The sequence below is a fragment of the Manduca sexta genome, chromosome 23 (genome assembly GCF_014839805.1).
Source record: "Manduca sexta isolate Smith_Timp_Sample1 chromosome 23, JHU_Msex_v1.0, whole genome shotgun sequence".
Classification (NCBI taxonomy): Eukaryota; Metazoa; Arthropoda; class Insecta; order Lepidoptera; family Sphingidae; genus Manduca; species Manduca sexta.
The window spans coordinates 6,254,207-6,274,922 of record NC_051137.1 but is presented as its reverse complement, the minus strand read 5'-3'; the positions used below and the strand labels follow the sequence as shown (position 1 = coordinate 6,274,922).

General features: G+C 33.7%; 2 protein-coding genes and 1 long non-coding RNA gene across 5 annotated transcripts; 1 reads left to right on the top strand and 2 right to left on the bottom strand.

The window, feature by feature from the left end:
* The first annotated feature begins 2,451 nt into the window (after positions 1 to 2,451).
* Positions 2,452 to 3,299, top strand: LOC115451921 (ER membrane protein complex subunit 4). The gene is made up of 2 exons (XM_030180335.2): positions 2,452 to 2,674; positions 2,752 to 3,299. Exons 1-2 carry the CDS (start codon positions 2,619 to 2,621, stop codon positions 3,212 to 3,214), a joined length of 519 nt encoding a protein of 172 aa, XP_030036195.1. The 5' UTR covers positions 2,452 to 2,618; the 3' UTR covers positions 3,215 to 3,299.
* LOC115451922 lies at positions 3,238 to 6,034 on the bottom strand. Of its 3 annotated transcripts, none has more exons than XR_005112842.1 (4): positions 5,864 to 6,034; positions 3,950 to 4,003; positions 3,578 to 3,645; positions 3,238 to 3,450 (listed from the first exon to the last, which is right to left on the bottom strand). It is a non-coding gene; the product is annotated as an uncharacterized LOC115451922 (long non-coding RNA). The 3 variants fall into 3 exon arrangements; XR_005112843.1 differs by lacking the exon at positions 5,864 to 6,034 and adding an exon at positions 4,199 to 5,836; XR_003939432.2 differs by lacking the exon at positions 5,864 to 6,034 and adding an exon at positions 4,073 to 5,833.
* Positions 6,035 to 10,112: 4,078 nt separating this feature from the next.
* On the bottom strand, positions 10,113 to 20,356 carry LOC115451920 (zinc transporter ZIP10). The gene is made up of 4 exons (XM_030180334.2): positions 19,668 to 20,356; positions 16,174 to 16,321; positions 11,893 to 12,087; positions 10,113 to 11,805 (listed from the first exon to the last, which is right to left on the bottom strand). Exons 1-4 carry the CDS (start codon positions 19,842 to 19,844, stop codon positions 10,889 to 10,891), a joined length of 1,437 nt encoding a protein of 478 aa, XP_030036194.1. The 5' UTR covers positions 19,845 to 20,356; the 3' UTR covers positions 10,113 to 10,888.
* Positions 20,357 to 20,716: the final 360 nt, after the last annotated feature.

Below are 20,716 nucleotides of genomic sequence, written 5' to 3'. Positions count from 1 at the left end.
CAGATGTAATATTTCATTTAAATTATAATCTATTTAAGACCAGTTAGGTATTGTAATTTTTGATATACGTACTTATTAAATTGCATTGATGCTTGTTGTAATGCGTACGCGGCAGGAGTACCTACAACAAGCGCGCTGAGGTCCTGGCCTCGAACCTTCTTAGGTCGGGCAAAAAAATATTGTGACTTGTTTTTTCCATCGTACAATTAGGATTTCATTCTTTAAATTCAAAAAGTCAGGAAGTTGGCGGTGTGATAATTGTGCTTCGAAAAGCACGCAAAGCCGTTAGTGCTGTGCTTGTTCTCCGGACTAACAGAGTGAATGAACAATGGTGTACCTGTATATTGCGCACACACTATAATAACTTCTATGTATCTGGTTCATCTCTGTTGAGATTCGCCACAGTGACCAAACATCGGGTAGAAGAGATTCATTCATTGTAATTTAAAATACAATATTGGAATCCTAAATTAAGAATTTAAAATGTATGCCTGAAATGTAAAATAATTTTGGAATAACCGAATCAAAATTATATTCATAGATAACAGTTCCACTTCTTTTCCAATGCTTTCCAATTGGTAGTAGATCGGGTATAACATACTTATTTTTTAAATGTCCCGGCGGCGATGCCGTGTGCCGGTCGGTTGTCGGCTATTTCTCTGCGACATGGCTGAGGAGGCCGATGGCTGGCATATGAGTCATACTCGAGAACAGGTGCTACTTGTGTAGACTGGTTTGCCCATCGCGCTTACTACCTATATCTAAATATTTAATAATTTTAATAGTATATTGGAAAAAAATATATATCATCAAATTATTTCATGATTCCTATGAGGTTTGTGCATTCATAAGGGAATGGAATATATTTTAGTTGTCGAGTAAATAAATGAACTATTTTAAGTCAATATCATTTAATAATGTTATTTCAGTATTAAATAACAATATAAACAGCATCGATAGTTTTATAAAAACATATCCTAATGGTGAACCGTTATTACAGGCATGCATGGCCCACTGTGTCGTAACCCTAACAACGTGCATAGACATCTTGTGTTAAACGCCATCTAGCGTGGGGTGTTGTCTTCCTAACCAGTTTCGACCACGGCGACTGTAACTAGACAGGCATATTTAACCTACATTAAGACTGATTACTTAACAGACGTGCTTGAACAACCCTTTTGTGCGGTGTTGTGACTTATTAAAGCCAATTTTATTTATAAAATTATGAGCGCATATTGGACACAACAGTATCCCGTCGACGTAATTATAATTTAAATGGCCATAGATAGACCGACGTTTATTTGATCTGTTTTGTTATCGATAGCGGTATTACATCGAATTGACAACATATCAATATGTAAACGTGCCTAAAACAAAAATACCGTTTCTTATTTTTTTTACTTTGAGTTCGATTATGAATTTTTAATATTTTTGTAATACTTAATTTCGAAGAAAAAAATTAAAAAACCGAAGAATGCTTGATGACGTCATACATACGATTGAATGAAGTAGTTCCTTGGTCCACCTTACTATTTATTTAAAAAAACTAAAACACAATCATTTGTCAAATGTCAATATTACAATAGGTATGTCACAAACTCAGCATAAATGTCACTTTCAGAGAGAGAGAGAGAGAGAGAGAGAGAGAGAGAGAAACAAATAAAACTGTCACTTCACTTTTTACTGCAATGTCGGCGCCACACACAGACAAATATTTGAACAAAGACTAATTTGCCACACATTTGAACACAGTTACAGACACTGACCAAATTTCAATTTTTATGGCTTTTACTTTTAGGTTTCGATATAATCGGTTCTCCTTCAAGCAACTCGATAACTTTGAACGCTTTGATGTGTGGTCGAAAAACCGATACCGAATGGCAAATACGCAACATTTCAACAAACTTTGCACAAATACGCAAATACCCGTGCCACACATGAGTTCACACAAGTGTTCAAATAAGTGTTCAAATATTTTTGCTATGTGTGGCGTCGGGCCCGGCATAAAGCGAAGGTTATTGCGACTTGAGCTGTTTATATGACGTCATTAAGTGCTTTCGTCGTTTTAAAATAAAACAAAATTCAAAGTGAAAATCGTGAATGAAAATATCTGAGTTCTTTTTTTATTTTAGATCTAGTTTCACAAAATATAAACATTTGAGTATGTTGGAAAAAATGAAATGTTGTCACATGATAAATTTAATGCGAATTTTGTGTTACATGTTTTGTCATGATTATATGAGTTTGGCTATACTTTTATTTATTATTGGTCACATGCTATATCCACTCTTTTCTTCTGTAATAAATAAATAAAAAAAACTCTTTTCTTTGTTCCGTGTATGCCCTCAAGGTACTTATTCTGAGCTGGCAACATTGCCACCATGACAGATGACGTCGGCTGAAGGACATGTATCCATGGCTATGAATAAATTAAAAAAAATAATACAGATGACGTTGACATAACACAATCACATGTGACAACTACAAACTAGAGTTCGACACTTGACAGTTAGTTCTTATTGATTGGGATTTGCAATTATCATTTTACTTCATAATATTTGTATTACATACATACTGACCACGTTATTTCTTAGAGCAAGTAAGTAATATAAAGTATAATGTCGCAAGTTAAATCTAACAAAAAATTCAAATGGGCACTGGACTTTAACCAGAGGTATGTACAATGTTCAGATACTGCTGTATTTGTCATAATTTCCTGTATAAGCCATTAAGTACAAATTGACGTTACAGGAATAAGCCACAAACAACTGAGTTGTCCTCTCCGCCCGGTTATAGTCAATCGGCAAACGCGAGCTATACAGAATCGTCCAAGGACTCCGACTCAAATTTATTGTTGATAAAAAAACTTTGGGATGTTGCTCTTGGTCCTCTAAAACAAGTGCCAATGAATCTATTTATAATGTATATGGCGGGTAATTCTATCTCGATTTTTCCTATTATGATGGTTGGTATGTTAATTGTAAGACCTGTGAAAGCATTGTTTGCTACACAAAGCACATTCAAAATTGTTGAGGGAACGCAGGCTACAGGCCAGAAGTTTGTGTATTTTATTGGTAATATTGTTAACATATTACTTGCTTTGTACAAATGTCAGAGCATGGGACTGTTACCAACACACTCAAGTGACTGGTTAGCATTTGAAGAACCTTCTACTAGAGTAGAATATATTGGAGGTGGTATTTCTCTTATATAAATAAATGATAAGCTTAGAAAATGTATGTATGTACTAATTTTATTTAAATTATCATCACATAGACCTATTAAAAGTATGTACAAATCTTAATGTTTCATTTCATCATGCCTAATTTAAATACATAGTTGCCATCAATTTCCCCCTCCTTTTTTTCCATCATTAACTTCAGACAACTTTGTCTTTATAAACGCTTGCACTTTTTCAAACAATGCCTTTGGATCTTCCACTTTTTCAATCTGAAATTAAAAATCTAAATTATATTAAACAATTTAAATTGTAATTAAAGTTTAAACAATAACTTCTATACCCTGGTTCAAAAAATAGCCTAAATAATATTTAGCAAATGAAAAAAAATAAACAAACCATTTTTTTTTATCCCTGGCCTTGTCACATTCCTGAATAGTATTCTTACAAATTAGTCGGACAGCATCCTGTATTAAGAAAATATTATTATTCGATCTAAAATTAACTACTAACAACACAGAATAACAGAAATGTGACAACAAAAGAGGCCACATAAAAACTACAAATTCTACAGCTTTATTTGTTGAACCAGAAATGTTTTTCAGAAGTTTCCTGTATCAATGTCGGCCAAGTAAGATAATTTTATCAAGAATAGATTTATATAAAAGCATGATTACAATCTACACATGACCTCCTTTGTAATTTACTTTAACTACAAGCTTATTTATTATTGCCTATAACCAACATCAAATTGTGCCATTGTGATTTTACCTCATAATTTTGGGCGAAATACACCCCTGTATACACACCAGCTCCAAAAATTATCTGCAATAAATGTAAGTGATAAATATTTACTTGAAACACCTGCACCTAATGGTGTTACTTCAGACTCACAGATGTTTTTATAAATGATACTATAATGCCCATAGCTTGCTTTATTTGCTAAATTTGTAGGCAGAAATAATTTTATGGGCTCATCAATTATATTAAATTTTTTGATTCATGTTTTAACTAATTTACCTAGGTCATTTTGGAATGATGTGTTGTCACTTTGATGTTCCTAATTTGAATATATATTTTTTTTTGATTTAGTTGTTCCTATCCACCAAGTTCTAGAAAGGTTCATTGTTAATTAGTGACAAGTACAATTATTGTAGCATTATCTTAATTACTTTTTTTATATACATATAGCCTGTGTGTCTTTTGTTTTTCAATCTGGACATTGGCAGAATTGTTGTAAAAGCAAATTATAACAAATTGGACTTGGGATTAACATAAAAGTAGTGCAGACAATATTCATGCTTTATTAGGGACAAAATAGTTCTACATGGAGACAAACATATAACATGAAAAATTGTTTTAAAGAACCTATAACTATTGTAATATAGAACTTCTGGATATTAATAAAGATTGGGACTGAATAAAACTACTTATGTAAGAGAAAATAATGGGTGTGTCTTGAGTTACTTGTAACATATTTGATAAGCTATTTGCAGTCATGCCTCATAGAGCAGATGAGACTTAATAAAAATGAGGAGGAAATTCAGAAACAACACAGTTGTCTTATAATATGTCGTCCAAACTGCATAGAATTTCCATTGAGATTATTGTACCACCCTAGCATAAGTATTATTTTTTTATACATTTTTATTCAAAATGTCACATTACAAAATATAAATTCTGATGCTGCTATCATATTCATTTTGTTGAAATATCAGGCATTATTTGGACCTAATGGCTGTTTGCAGCTCACATTAAATATGAACAGATAAAATTAAAAAATATGAAGTTTTCATAAAACCTGTATTCTAACTTTTTTATTGTTTAAAGTAATGGTCATAATCTAATACATTAGCAGATGTTAACTGAAATAAGTGATTGCTATGTAACGCTGGTTATTATGTCACTTTTCTTGTTATTTTTCACAATTTATAGATTAAAGTGAAATATTTTACATTTTGTTTCACAACTAAATTATATTTAGAACCAATTAATATGGTAGCCATCCATTTTACATGTAAAACACATATATTTCGACTTGTCTAATGTTTACAACTCAACTAATTGGTTGCTAATCAGTACAGTGACTCTACTTCCTTTATGTTGACATTAGCAAAACCAGTGTACTGCTGTGGAACCGTTACCATTTTATTATTGTTTTTATAAAGTAGAACAAGAGTAAAATTTTAATAAATAGATTTTATATTGGTATACAAAGACAGGTAAATTTCTGTTTAATATACCTACACTACCTACTATAAGACATTTAAAAAATTGATTCCTAAAATGATTAAATTGTGTGTTTTCATAATTGGTCTTTATTGCCGAGATTTTTTCCAGACAATGTTAAAGAAATTTATATCAGAAGCACCATTAATATAAAATAAAATAACCAATTATTATAAAATAATATAACAATCAAATCAGATTATAACATAAGCAAAATATACCCATAATGCTGCTATATAATTCGTTCATATTCGATTTGTAGGTACTCATTGCAAAAGATTTGACAAAATTTTATACTAATGACAGCTAATATGTTTAGATCCCATGAAATTTTAGTATCTTATTTGAATTAAGATAGGCACACAAAGACGTCGTTTCACAAAAAAATGAAGAGTTCACCTTTTCCTACAGTGTCAAAAACATACAAGTACTTAGTTTTTTTAACACTAAACTTACCAAGCCTTTAAACATATTTACTATTGATGGAGTAATGTTTGGAATAATTTAGGAAGATTTTTTAAATCAACTTTTTACGCAATAATTGACTAAAGTATTGCACTCAAATCTAAATGATTCGTTTTGACGAATTCGTCTGGATAAATGACAGCTGGCATGACATTTGACATTGACATTTTCTTGCCGAATTAAAGTCTAGCGTCCACTTGGCGCAGTTGTTCGCTCCGCTTATCTGTCTCCCTGCGAGCGATAGATGGCGATGGCAGCGTCATTAATGGACATTTTCTACATAAAATAGGAGGCAAGGACCTTTGCATAGCGACTCGACACAAGTTGTTTCGATTCTTGGACGCGATCTATAAATTATGACCGACCTATTAGGTACTTTGTAAAATTTAGGCTTGTTATTGTGTAGAGGGGTGAACCCTCTGACAGCCACAGATTACTTATTACAAAGATAATTATAATAACTTATTAGGTGACAGCTGAAAAGTAGTTTGTCTGGGGTTGGGAGCATGTTTAAAAATATATTAGTGAATAATTCTCTCCACTTTAAAAAAATGTATTTTTTTACATTTTTACATATACATTAAAAAAAACATGCATATAAAAATATAAAAAAATTAATGACCCTCCGATGGCGAAGCTCAAGACCCAGGCCACCGGCGGTTAGGGATTCAAAGTGAGGAATCTCCTTAGAACGCGCGCCGTGTCCAGCAATACTGCCTTCTGCATCTGGCCTCCGACCCAAGGGCCAATTGAGAGCTTCCGAAGATGTTGGTCGAGGCTCTTTGGTGTCAATCTATGCGCAGAAACGACAAACGGACAATAATAATTGTAGAGTCCACATCCCACATGTCGGTAACCTCATGTGCCATGTCTAAATATTTAGACATTTTATCTTTATCGTCATGCGGAATGGTGACATCAACAAGTAAGTATTGCCCGGCGCGACAATTGATCTACTATCACGATATCAGGCTTATTGGCAACAATTTTCCTGTCTGTGATAATAGATCGATCCCAATACAGCGTTGCATGTAATCTATATTTATAATAAATCTGTAGAGAGGTCAATTCTGCACATGAAATATATTTCCAAAATAACTATCAGGGGGTGATTAGGGATCGATACTGATGCCAAAAATGCAATTAGTAAAATTTTTGTCTGTCTGTATAACCGTTATAGAAACAAAAACTACTCGACGGATTTTAACGAAACTTGGTACAATTATTTGTCATACTCCTGTGCTGGTTATAGTATACTTTTCATCACGCTACAATTAATAGGAGCAGAGCAGTGAAGGGAAATGTTGGGAAAACAGGAGAAGTTACTCCATTTTTTAAGCTTCCGTCGCGTGTGCAACCTTAATGGTTAAAGCTACGCAGAAATCATGTATGACGGAAATGTTCTCCTTAAAATTATGTAAAAAATATCCCACGACAGCATATGTCTATCTTTTATGGTTGACTCACAATAACACGTGTAACTCCCGATAGCTTAGCAGTTCGAAGCTTTCTCATTATATTTGACTACTCTTACGTTTATAATACTCTCAGTCATCCCTAATTAAAAAAGTTAACATTATTAAATATTCCATAAAAAGAATCATAGAAATCGGTATAGAAACACCAAAGTTATACATGAAATACGCTAATAATAAGCCATCACGCGTGAATACTGAATCATGCTATAAGCTTCCTTCGATTTCACCAGGATCCCATCATCAGACCCTGACCGGACAATCGGACCACCTGCATACCACCATACATTAAAAAAACATCCCGACAAATTGAGCACCTCCATTTTTGAAGTCCGAAATCCACGCGGGCGAAGCTGCGAGCGGAAGCTAGTATAAAATAAAAATAAAATATATTATTATTAGTATATATCATTAATTATATATTTTTATCGAGTTGAAACATATTTGAGTTGATAATATAAAGCAATAATAATATTATTAACTTAACTTATGTTGTATGATTTTATTTCTTTAAAGGTACCTATTTTAACACATAAGTATGTTTAATATTTAAACTAAATATTTCTATTCAATTTATTTTGTTTGCTAAATTAATAACTTATAATAGGTGGTTATTATAGCAATTGCACTGGTGTGATGTATATTTTTTCGCTTACATTAGTAATACATATTGTCCATTTCTCGCGGCATTCCTCGTCCCCCGGACCTTTCTAATAGTTCAGGCCCGCGTGCCGACGAATACGGTAATAATGGTTAGATTCGAGTTCGCTACGACTACGCGCGTCTATAATCGTTGATGTCTTATCCGCTCTCAGTGATCGTCCTGCGACGAGGTTCGTAACCCATTAGTGGATTGCCCCAGCATGGTCGCTTAATTTTCAAGGATGCGAGCGCCTAAAGCGCTCACCCAATAGTTTGGTGTATTTGTATTTAAAGCCGGCCTTTGTCAGACTAACAAACGTAGGGTCATGTTAAAAAAAAGAGGATATTAAAAAGTATGTATCCATTACATATCGTATTCGTCGGCTCGCAAGCCGGACCTATTAAAAAGGCTGGGAGGACGGGGAGGTCCTCGACGTCGTGAATGAAACTGCGGCCTTGTGTCACTACACACTGTCTTGTTGTGGTTTCAGGAATTCGTTTTTAAGTTGAAAAGGTGTCTTGCTGTAAGCAGCCAATTATAACTCGAAAACCCACTACAGTGGCTCTAGTGTAGCAAGAGGGAAAGACATGAATTTAAAGAACAAAAAAAACAACACAAAAAACTGCCAAAACATTGATGGTAGGGTCTTTAGAAACCTCACAATAAAGCGGAAACCTTGAATAACTTAATCAAATATCTTTTAGCGTTATCTTTAAAATTGACCCACTAGCTATCATGGCGCCCTAATACTTTTAAGTTTTTCAACATACTTACACTTTTTCATTGATTAGTACCGTTCTCTGTCACTTTAGGTATGAGACCTTAGACCACTGATTCCCAAGGTGTTCCAGGAACCCCAGGGATCGTTAACGTGACCAAAAAATTGGGGTCCATAATTCGAAAGCCACGAAAATGTAAGCATGCGGTTTGATAGTAAAGTACTAAAATGTTGCATTGACTTGACTGATAGGGTGTCGCACGGTGACCCTATGACCCTAACATAACCCCCGAGTCCTCCGTGATGGATGGGCGGTAGTTGTAATGCACATTCTCTGCGTAACCTAAAAAATTGTCCACCGGAACCAGCAACATTTTTAAAGAGATCTGTTAGTCGAAAAAGTTTGGGAACCTCTGTCTTAGTACGTCTCAATAGGACGCACCACGTGCTTTTTGCCACGAGTATAAAATTTTATTACTTTCAATGAAACTACTACATAGAAAGTGCAACACACATATTATACGGTTTTGTGTGGTTATGAACGGACACATAAATAAACTTCAAACACTGATTAATTCTTGTCTATTTTACGCTCATTGCCACAGTTTTTATTAATGTATGGACTGCATTCCCTCGTATATTTTGGCAAAAAAAAACAAAGATCATATACTTAGGTACTTAAGTTGCGCCCTTTACATAATATTGTCTTGTGAGACGGATGTAAGCTTCGTGAAAGTTGAGGGCATCTCTTTTTGTTCATTGCGCCTCTTTCTAGAGAGTCAATTTCGGGAATAAATGTGGGAGCTTAAGTTTCGTACTGCTAATTTAACAAATTATCATCATAATCAGTCTACTGCTGGATATAGGCATATCCCAAAGGACTCGTTTAACACTGATCTACGTCTGTTTCCGTAAGAACTGATAACCAAGCAAGGCAATCAAAGATGGCAACGCAACCAAATTAAATGGAAAAGTCACGGAAAATTACTAAGTTTTAGTGGTAGCTTTAGAAAAAATTGCATAGACATAAAGAGTAAAAGAAGTGAACAAACGGAAACAGAAATACATTGCTATTATTTAAGAATTGTGACATATTAATATGCACTGTATGGATAAACTGTAAAACTCTACATCTCTACCAGGGGCCTTATTCTCTATCCCGCACGTTATTTTGACAGTGCGTAACAAGCACGTAACATAACGCGTCATGTTTAGGACTATAGAAATTTGACTTACAGAATACCATTCCACGCACATTTCTCGAAGATAACATGACACGGCCGCGTTACGCGTTTACACTATCATACAGAATAAGGGCCCAGTAGGGATAGATAGCGGACACCCGTTCGGACGAATCACAAAAATTCATTGGTTTTATACGTAGCTGTCAAAAAAGTTAGTAGATAGTTTGTAATGGTAAAGTTTTTATTGGAGTACTTTAGCACACGTTTCAATTTTATTGCAAATAATAAATTATTATAAATGAAACACATCATTCTTAATATAGGTAGTAAGTTAAAATACATTACAAATAATATTTATATTACCCTATATATACACAAAATAATAATCAAATTGTCATAACCATTTCTTACATCTTATTTTTTTACGCTAGTTGTAATTAATATTTCTAATCATTAAACATACGGTATTCGTATTAGCTAGAGTATATATTGGATCATACGAAAAGGAACAACCATGTTTAATATTAACTTATTTAAATTATTCTATATTACTATATTAATACCTTAACATCAGACTGAAATTAACATAGGCACTAAATTTATTTTTTGTATTAGTCTATTAACTGAGCACTATTTTCCACGAACAACCAGAGATATCTATAATTAACCCTAGCAGCTAGTACCGTCGCAAACCACAGTGGGTACACTTATCACATTTATACCTAGACTATTTAAAAATGTTGTCACATTATAACATTAATTTATCATCCATTTTTCATGGATCAGTGATTACTGACTATTTGATAATGACACTACTATCATTAAAGGCTAAGGTTGAGGTATCTATTATAGAACCGAGTATTCATAATACAATTTATATATTATTTATTAATAATATATGTCTTTAGCATTGTTATTCTATAGTTATTATAGTATCTGCGATATACTTAGGCCCGACGTGGTATATGTAGTACCTACGTATGCGAGAAAGTAAAATTATTTTTCGCTGTTTCTAAAAAGATATTGAATTGAATCTTCATGTAATGCAATCATGAGCATAATCACGCCACCAGCAAGTATACCTAATATCGCAAGTAACAAATTAATACTTTTGCCTTTGTTGTTTTCGTTTATTTCTGGCACTAGATCAGCGAGTGCTATGTAAAAGAATGTGCCAGCTGTTGCTGCGTAAATCCACTGCGAAGCCGATTCGTGATCTTCTGCTAGCCAAATACCACCTGCCATACCCATGAAACTGAGTATTGATGACAGAATATTGTAATAGAGAGCTCGTTTTATGGTCATTCCAGATCGTAATAAAACGGCAAAATCACCGAGTTCATGTGGAAGTTCATGGCAAAACACTGCCAACGCTGTTGCGAAACCCGTTACTGGATCACCACTAAATGCTGCGCCTATGGCCAATCCATCAGTTAAGTTGTGTAAGCCGTCACCGACAATGACCATTAACGCCGTCGACGACATCGGACGTTCCACCGGTGGTGGTGGTGATCCGGGCATCATGGCACCAAGTTCAATAGGTTCTACTTGTTTTGCAGTGTCTGTTTTTATTTCTGTGATGCTTTTATCTGGATCGTGCGAGTGTGAATGTCCGCCGTTAACAGTTTGCATGATAGCTTCGACGGAATAAAAAAGAAGTATTGTTAGAAAAGTGACGCTGCATTTGAGTACGACTTCTGTTTCTTCTTGTTGTGCGGAAGGTGGCCCGTGAGACTTCAGTGCATGTGGCAAAAGATGCAATAATGCATCACCGCAAAGAGTTCCCACGGCGACTGCGACTAGGAAGTGTAGAACGTAGCTGAACACTACTGACTTGAGTAAAGGTACAATAGCTACTCCGATCAGTCCGGTTGCACTTATTACCAAGATACTAAGAGTGGCATATATCCAAGCTGAAATGATAATAAGGATTTGTAATTAACATATTTTATCTCACTTGCATCCATAATGCAGGTGTCTAATTCTAAATTAATACTCACTCCAAAGTCTGTCTAATTTCGGCGCAGGTACTTCAGTTTTATAACATGAACGTTGGTCCAATTGATATACTAGTGCTGGACACATTTCTAAGAATGTTTTGGGTCTAATGGTTATTACTCCTGGTTCGTTTTCCATTCCATAAACCTCCAACATTTCTCGTGGTGATAGGCATGATTTTTGCAATATTGGTTGGGCTGAAATAAAGAGTTAACAAATTAGATAAGATTATAATTATTTTATTTAGGTACCTACCTACTAATTTTATGTGCAGAATTGTAGTTTTAGGAGGTGGGTTTTACCGATTACTTATATAAAGGAATTTAGACTGCCTCAGTGGCATAACTGTGTATTGCGTGCGTGGCATGACACTGCTCTGAGGTCTCGGGTTCCAACTCGAATTAGACAAATTTCGGCAAATTATTAGATATTTGGGTTTTACTGAACAGTATCAGCCTTTTGCAAAGTTCTGAATTTTTACCCGATATGGCGATCTATTAATGAACCTGCCCAATATTTTTTTAAACTTTTTATCTATATTTTAATTTGTTATGACGTACAATTTGTAAAGCTGCAAAATTGTAGAATTTATCTATTTTTATTTCAATATGATAGGTACGAACAGTGGTAGCTGTGAAATATGCTACACATTAGTAATAATCATTTATAAAAATCAACACACATTTGATCGTTGTAATTTTCCTTAGCTATAGTGCGACAACAATAATTTGACAATATTAAGATACGAAGCTTTAAGGTAAGCCATAAATAATATTTATTAAGGATTAGATTACATCGTCGTAAAGATTTAAAAGAATTGATAATTATGATGTAAACACGTTTATAAAAGACTAGATTTGAAATAGGAACATTTGTGTACATATTACGTGTAAATTTACGTACGTGTACTATGATATTGTGCAATATATTTAATTTTAATTTAAATTCTTTATTAAAAATATTTTTAGTGTAATAGGCCAATGATATCAAAATAAATTCATACCTACTATGACGTTTTTTGTCGGTATTCGTATTATTATTATAGTTAAGACGTACTAAATATTTATTCTATCAGGCGTCTCGGCAAGATGTATGAGGTAGTTAGGTAGTATACTTCAGTTTATTACGGTTGTACAAGCTGCTGCCAGCCGTAATAGGATAATCGCGGAATTGTCATTCATAAGTACAGACGTCAGTTGGTGCGTCCTGCTGCCTCATAACTTCTGTTTCTCTTTATTTAATCTTAGCGGTCAATCATTTAATCATAAATTTTGATATCTGAGACGCTACTGAAGCGCTTTTAAGCCCGTTTATCCGGTTAACATAATGGTTATGATTATAATATAACAAAAAGTATATAATAATATACATAGCTAAATAAAATACAGGTATCTAGTTAGAATATTTTTTAAAACATTTTTTGTTACCATGGGTTTTATATAAGAATTTAGACCATAATATTGCATTTTGTGTTAACTTATTGTGGTTATAAAAAATACACTAAGGAAATAAATGAAAACTACCATTTACTACGTGTTACAGTTGCTGTTTTTTGTAACTCATTTTTTTTTAATCCAAGTTTAAGCAGTGTTGTCGTATGTTACGAGTATGTCGCTCCATTCGTCCACTTTGATCGGTGTCTACACGTTCACATATAGTTAGAAATACTTACATAATAAAATGCGTTTGACATACCGCGTACAATTTCTCGTGCCACGTTGCACCTCATTCCATCGCGCGTTCTTTCGAATGATTTTTTTATGATTGTTATGAAAACCGCTGACAATACACAACATTGCTATCGTAGCGCGACATGGCGCGTACACACTAGCGCCACGCGCGTCGCATCTGGCCGTGTGCCAATCTGCGATCTTGAATGTCTCGTGTTAGTTGTTGACACGTTAGTAAGTTTTTTTTATAGTATAGAGCGTAAAGGGGCAAGTGTGTCACCTGATGCGAAGGGATCTCATGAGAACAATAATCATGAATGTGTAGCCAGTTTTTGATTCGGCAGTGTTCACATGATCTCTTATCAATATTTTATCTTACTAAGTACTATGTTTTTCTTATTTCACTTCTTACTCACTTACTATATACCTAAGTTGTCTATAAGAAATTGCATCGAGTGATAAGACCGCCAATTGTATCTTCTCTCTCTTCATTTGATTTAATCTTAAGTGCTTACAGTGTTCTATTATTTGGTGTACTTACAGTGATGTTATAATTAAAATATATATTACATTTCTTACTTTTTAACGATATTTTCCGTAACTATTTACCGTAGTTGGAAAGGCTTTTGATGTGGATGAAACCGCAAGCAACATCTAGTAATAGTATATAATCGTTACAATTTTATAATACACAAATCAGTACTAATAAAAAAATACATGCAACGTAATACGCATTACAATGTACCTATTTCCTCATTCATATCTGAATCGTAATCATTGTATCGCTCTATCTCTATACTATTTCTAGAGTTGTGTTAAAAATCAAGGAAATGTTAAATATGTAGTTTCATCCTTTTTGTTTTTCCGTATGTTAAGTACTTTCATTTGTTCATTATTAAAGTCTAATAAAAAATTCCATATCTATTCGGGTAGAGTTGCAATTTTTTTTTCTCCGTGAGTTGTAATAATATGTTGAGTATGAGATATCGAATACTCAGATTTATCACTGCTCAAAGTATTTTCGATAGTACTACATTTATCCATCTACATATTTATATTTTCTACATTACAAAAGGTATTATGACCGTCGAATGCACAAGCACTAGGTACCTACGTTTAGTATAGAAAGCAAATCCAAGTTTTTGCTGGCATGTCATGAAGCAAAAAACTAGGTTAACAGATTTAATTTTCAACCACTACAAGTTGAATCACATTTAAAAATAGGATAAATTACAGGTACTAGTTTTAAATGTACGTTTAAATAGTTGTCGTGTGGTCACCACTTACCTAATTAGAGTTATAATCGATAATGAGTGTGCAAAATGTTAATTAGGCAATCGTGAACACTTAAAACGCTATCTATGGCATTAACCAAGGTATTACAGATATAATCCGCTTCAATTCGATTTACTTTATTAGTTCTTAATGAGTTGTTTTTTTCTTTCGTCGGCAGAGAAATAGCAAATTAATTATTCACAGTATGATATGGTTCTAATTTTATTCTTCTAAACTTATTGGAAATTCGGTGGTAATTAAAAATATTGTTTGTTTACGACCATTGAGAAACGAATTCTTTAGAAAATTATATTGCCATTCGACTGTCTAGTTGTTAGTTTGCCTGTTGTTAAATCATTTATAATTAGATATAACTAAAGGAAAATAAATATAATATACTTAATGCTCATAATTACCATCATTACCTCATTGCTCCTAAAATTATTTTCTAATAAATTTCAATTGATTCTTCTAACCAAAAGGGCTCGTATTGCAATAAATAAAGAACTAAAAATTAAGTTGAAAACATTTTCTGGACGAGAGACCTACGCGCACTTCGTGTAAGCTTGTATAATTTTTATTTATTTGCATTATTATAGTATAAATTCTTTTGTTTGATCGCGACATTCCTTGTTGCAAAACAAAAAGTAATGTTTACTTTCAGTGTTATATAAAAAACATTCCTATAATTTACTTTGTTAGTCACTATGTAGCAGTATAATAGCAATGTTTATACACCGCGAAGGCCCGACACAGTGGCTATGACAATTTCCACTCAAGGATGTCATAAAATTAACCACGGAGACTCAATTCGATTGAAATTAATTTGCTTCCTCCTTTCATTTTATACGGTACAAACTTTCAAGGCTCAATGTGTTAGTTTACGTCTGTTCTCATATATTATAATTGATTGATAAATAAAAAAAAAACAGACTTTCTACGAGACAGCTATGACATGTCAATAGTATTTTTCCATTGATTTTACACATTTTTATCAATTTAAACATTGAGTTGCATTTATAATATTGTCACTTTTAGTTACTTAAATAATTAATAAAATCGTAGCAATTACTGAGTAACATTAGTCATTTAAATGTAGGCGCTCTGGAAGTATAGAATTTTGCTCAGTAGTTAGATATTCAAATATAAAAAAGGTTTTTCGTAAATTCATCTTCTAAGCGGATTAAACCAAGTTAAAATTAGGTTATTTAGTAAATTTGTTGTTCTAACATCATTTAAAAAAATATGAGGATATTATTTTCGGCATAACTTGTATAGTGCATGTTAATTTTATAAAGCTAAGAGATAATTCACGGTACAAACTCAGAAAATACTAACCCAGGGCTGCCGACGGCGAGCGTCGATGGCGATGTTGGACATCGTGGAGTTGTCGAAAAGTTCCATTGATGCGATGTAGAGCAAGATCATGTGGTGAGTTGAATACTCGACCGCCAAGACCCAAACTGTCCAGAAGATGCTCGAAACCCTGTAAAGACGACATTATAACTTTTATTTAATGTAAGTAATTGAGTACCTGCATACAATGCTCGCAGCTCCGCTTTCATCAAAGACCATTGTGACTAGGGAATGCAATCTCGCGAGATTTTAGACCTAACCGAGATCTTGCGAGACCATGAATCCAGTCTCGCGAGATCTCGTGCTTTACGAGATTGCATTCCCTAATTATGACCACCAAAAGTGCTATTGTATTTATCGAAGATGAAGAATGGCTTATATATTAATCCAGGACATAATTTATCTGTAAGCCAATTTTTTTCAAACTCTCTTTTGTTTTCACTCCTAAAAAATATCCACACATCTTTAAAAACTTTGCTTTTGTAATATTTGTAAAATGTAAGATCTAAATTCTAGCCCAATCTAAATTCCTTTTTATGATGTTCCCAAATCCCAACTATTTTATAGCATCAAAAAATAACCTTTGCCATTAAAAAGGCGCTGATGAGCTCTAAAAACAAATGTTAGTAGGTTTTATATAAGGTAGAGACAAATTGCAAAAAGACGAGACTGTTTGTAAAGCGATGAACCATTTGGCGACGACTTACACACCTTAATTAATTGTACACATACGCCGCGTGTCTTTAATAACATCATTATTTACTTATACCGTTTTCCTTTTTGCTGGTGGTAACTCTTATAATAATATTAATATATTTGGACTCATAATAGCCGTTAAAGTTTATCAGATAGGCCGCGGATTCACTTTTTTGCACATTTGTATTATCAACTAGTGTTTTGAAAATCCAAGTACTTAAATAATGATTATAAAATAACAAGATACAATATTGCAAAAGTTGAAGGTTGTTTGCAATTTATAGGTTTGATAATACGATAAACAAAGTAGGTATTTTACAATATCATCTAAACACTTAAATGCACTAAGATATTAAGACCATAATATTATAATGAACATTTCTTAATGCGATCATTAAAAACTTACATAGATCCTTTTTAGTAACAGACCATTCAAATAACACAATAAATATAATATTTTTAAAATATATCTTTTTTAATTAAGCTATTAAAAAAAGTTATGGTATCACAGAGTAACTACCGGAATAAAATAGATTAATGAACTTAGGAGTCCTATAATGTCCAATGTTGTGTTATCTACGACTCAAGACATGCAAGATTTCGTAAAAATATATGTATATTATTAAATGAGTTTATTAGGAAATTTCTTAACGTTGACAAATTGATAAATTGACAAATTTAGTTTATATTAAAACCCCAGAAATGTAGAGTCGAATTTGGTTACAATTTATTACCTGCTTACTCTAGTGTCAGTGTGACCAGGCAATTCCAGTAATCAAATAACTGGAATTGATTGGAGGATAAACAACTAAAATACTTGTGTATTTCGATTTACTCGTGAGAATTAATTATTTTTCTCTTTGTGTCTAAAATGTAACGCCATTTATCCCTTCAGGTATACAAATATACACGAAATATGTGAATAGGAATTTGCACAAATATATTGACGGCTTTTATTCCTGAAGAGGTAGGCAGAGGATAGAAGGTCCACTCTTCGTCATTTACTATAACGGGCGCAAATTCTAGACTCCAAACTGATACTGAGCAGATAAACCCAATACCACTGCCCGACCTGGGATTTTAACTCCAGACTTCAGTGCAGATGTGATACTGTATACAATATAAATACGCCACCGAGCCACTCAATTGGAATACAGCTGTAGTGCTCTTCATTGTTAAAATTTTATAATTTGATTTAATATGTGCGTCTAAAAGCTATGTAAATGTTGGTCATGAATTCACAATCGGAACATCTGTTAGCATTCGTAGTATGTGTTTATCTTTTATGTACGAGAACAATACCCGTGAGGCATACTTTTTCGCGGTTTTAATGGACTTGAGGCCAATGTACAAATAAAAGACCCGAATATGAATGCAGTAAGCACGGTGCATGCAATAGGATAAAAACATTAGAATAACACGTGTACGAAGATTGTTTACGTATTATAATAAATCTAGATTAAGTCTATTATTTTTCCAGCTGCTTAATATTCCTTATTCTTGACTTCCTAGGTAAAAACAATATGTGGAATAAGTTAATTTTGTGGTGTGAATTTATAAAAATATAATATCTACATACCTATTGTTAATCATACTTTTTGCAAAATATAAACAGCTTTTGCAAATTAGAGCATGCTGACCTATGCAAGACTTAGGCAAAATATCGTTCGAGGGTTGCAAATTTTATAATGTCCAATATCTATATTCAATATAAAAATAATAACAGTCATTAAGGCTGAGATTTAAGTATAAAATGGAATCTAAATAAGCCAAATTCCCTCGTTATCCGATAGTTAAAAGATGTTTGGCTATTTGTAATTCAATTAACCGTTGTATTGTTAAATATGCGAAATATTTGAATGATAAAATTGCAGGCATAACACGTTTACAACGAGTACTCCATATTAATAGAGTCCAGTGAACATATAGTTCGATTATTAAATACGCAATAACCAACCAGCCGTGCCGGTTTGTACCCGACGGGATTCGAATCCGCAACTTCCTTTTCCGCAATTATCGTCCCTCAAGATACTCAACACTAAGATTAGCTTGTCCACTACTGGGTTTAGGCACTATGTTCGTTGTCACACACAAAGACTCTTACTCGTATTTATCTTACTATATTAGCTGGCTCGATTCCGAAGTGAGATAAATTTAAAACAAACTATTAGTCATCAATGAAACGTCAATAACATAATTGATATTATGAGAACGCTGCATACATTGAAATATTTTAACAAGTATGGATGCTAAGTCATGAAATCGCAGGTAGCCCGCTTGATCCAATAACATATAGATAAGCGGATATAGTTTTTTAATCGGATAGATAAGGAATCGTAAGTTATATCTAAACAAATACATAGTAATATTATTTAAGTTCGATGAACTTCCGTTTACGAAATAGGGAAAGGTGTTTTAGAAAATCGTAACAGGTAGCGAAGTAGAAATCGATAATGTGACTCGAATAGTACTTATTAAGCGTGAAAATCACCGATACATTTATCAATATAATATGTGACAAGGTAGTAAAATATATTGAGATAAAATAATGTAACATGGCTATTTATAATATAAGAAAATGCGAATATTAGTTTACATTACGGTTAATATTTGCAAACTTGTAGATCAACAAATTGTAGAGGAGTCAGTCACTCTAGGCACATTTTTTGTGTTATTTATATTTTGTTGAATAAGTATTAATACACAAACCTATAAACATTCTTTAAAGTTTTAAAATGAACACGCAAAAAGAAACATCGCAAAATATGTTCGGAACTCACCTCAAATGTGATGACACCTTTATCCCCGTACTTGTCGAATATTTTGTCAATGAAATATTGTTCCGCCGGTAGCGTGTTGTTGAGTTCGAGTTGAATGGGGTCGGTGCCGGTATCGGCGACTCCGGCGACGGCGGCGAGCGACGCCGCGAGGACTACGACGGCGCACGTTGTCAACATGGTCGCGACTGAGTGTCCGCGCAGAGCGGCGGTCCGCCGGAGCACGGCGGCCAGCCCGCGCCTCCGCACCACACTATCACACAATCAGCCTCGAATGCGGCTCGCTGAGCGTGATAATATGATGTATTGTGCGCCCGCGCATCAGTGGATTACACCTCTCTACTATTTGTTTTTTATTTACAATTATCATGAACTATTTCGCGGATGAAACGCAAATCACGAGCGTGTGACTCGGAGTTAGTTGTGCGTCTGAGTGGAGACTTTCACCTGACACTCGTCTGAGCCTCTAGGCCGGTTGTAACACCGTTACTGATAATAACGTGTATTTACAGTGACTGACAAGGAATGGACGTAGATAACTACTTAATTCGCGATTTGGATTGGCCGTGTCTCGAGGGTCAAGGACTGCGACATTGGCAGGATACAAGATTATAGATAGTAATTAGTAGGTAAGATCTCGACATTGGATCTATAGATGTTATAATTCTTGTTCAAAGTATTGATACGCATGAATCGTGATAACTGTGATAACCGCCGAGTGACTTATATTCATTCGAACTTCTCGCTCTTTATATTATTGCTTGTATGCAAGTATTTACATACGATATCTGTAAGTTGAATTTGATATCTATCTCCTATCGATAACTTACTTTAAATATATTTATTAATGCTATAATAATAATTTCGTGGTTCAAAAGCTTACCTACGTCTTATCATCGGTATTAGATATCTTGTGTTATAAGTATCCATATATTTGTATACTATAGCCAGACACAGTTTTACATTTAAAAATGTAAATCTTATACAGATTGTTCGATTCCAATGCTAGTTATTCTGCTTAGTCTATAAGAAGGTAAGGTATATTTAAATAA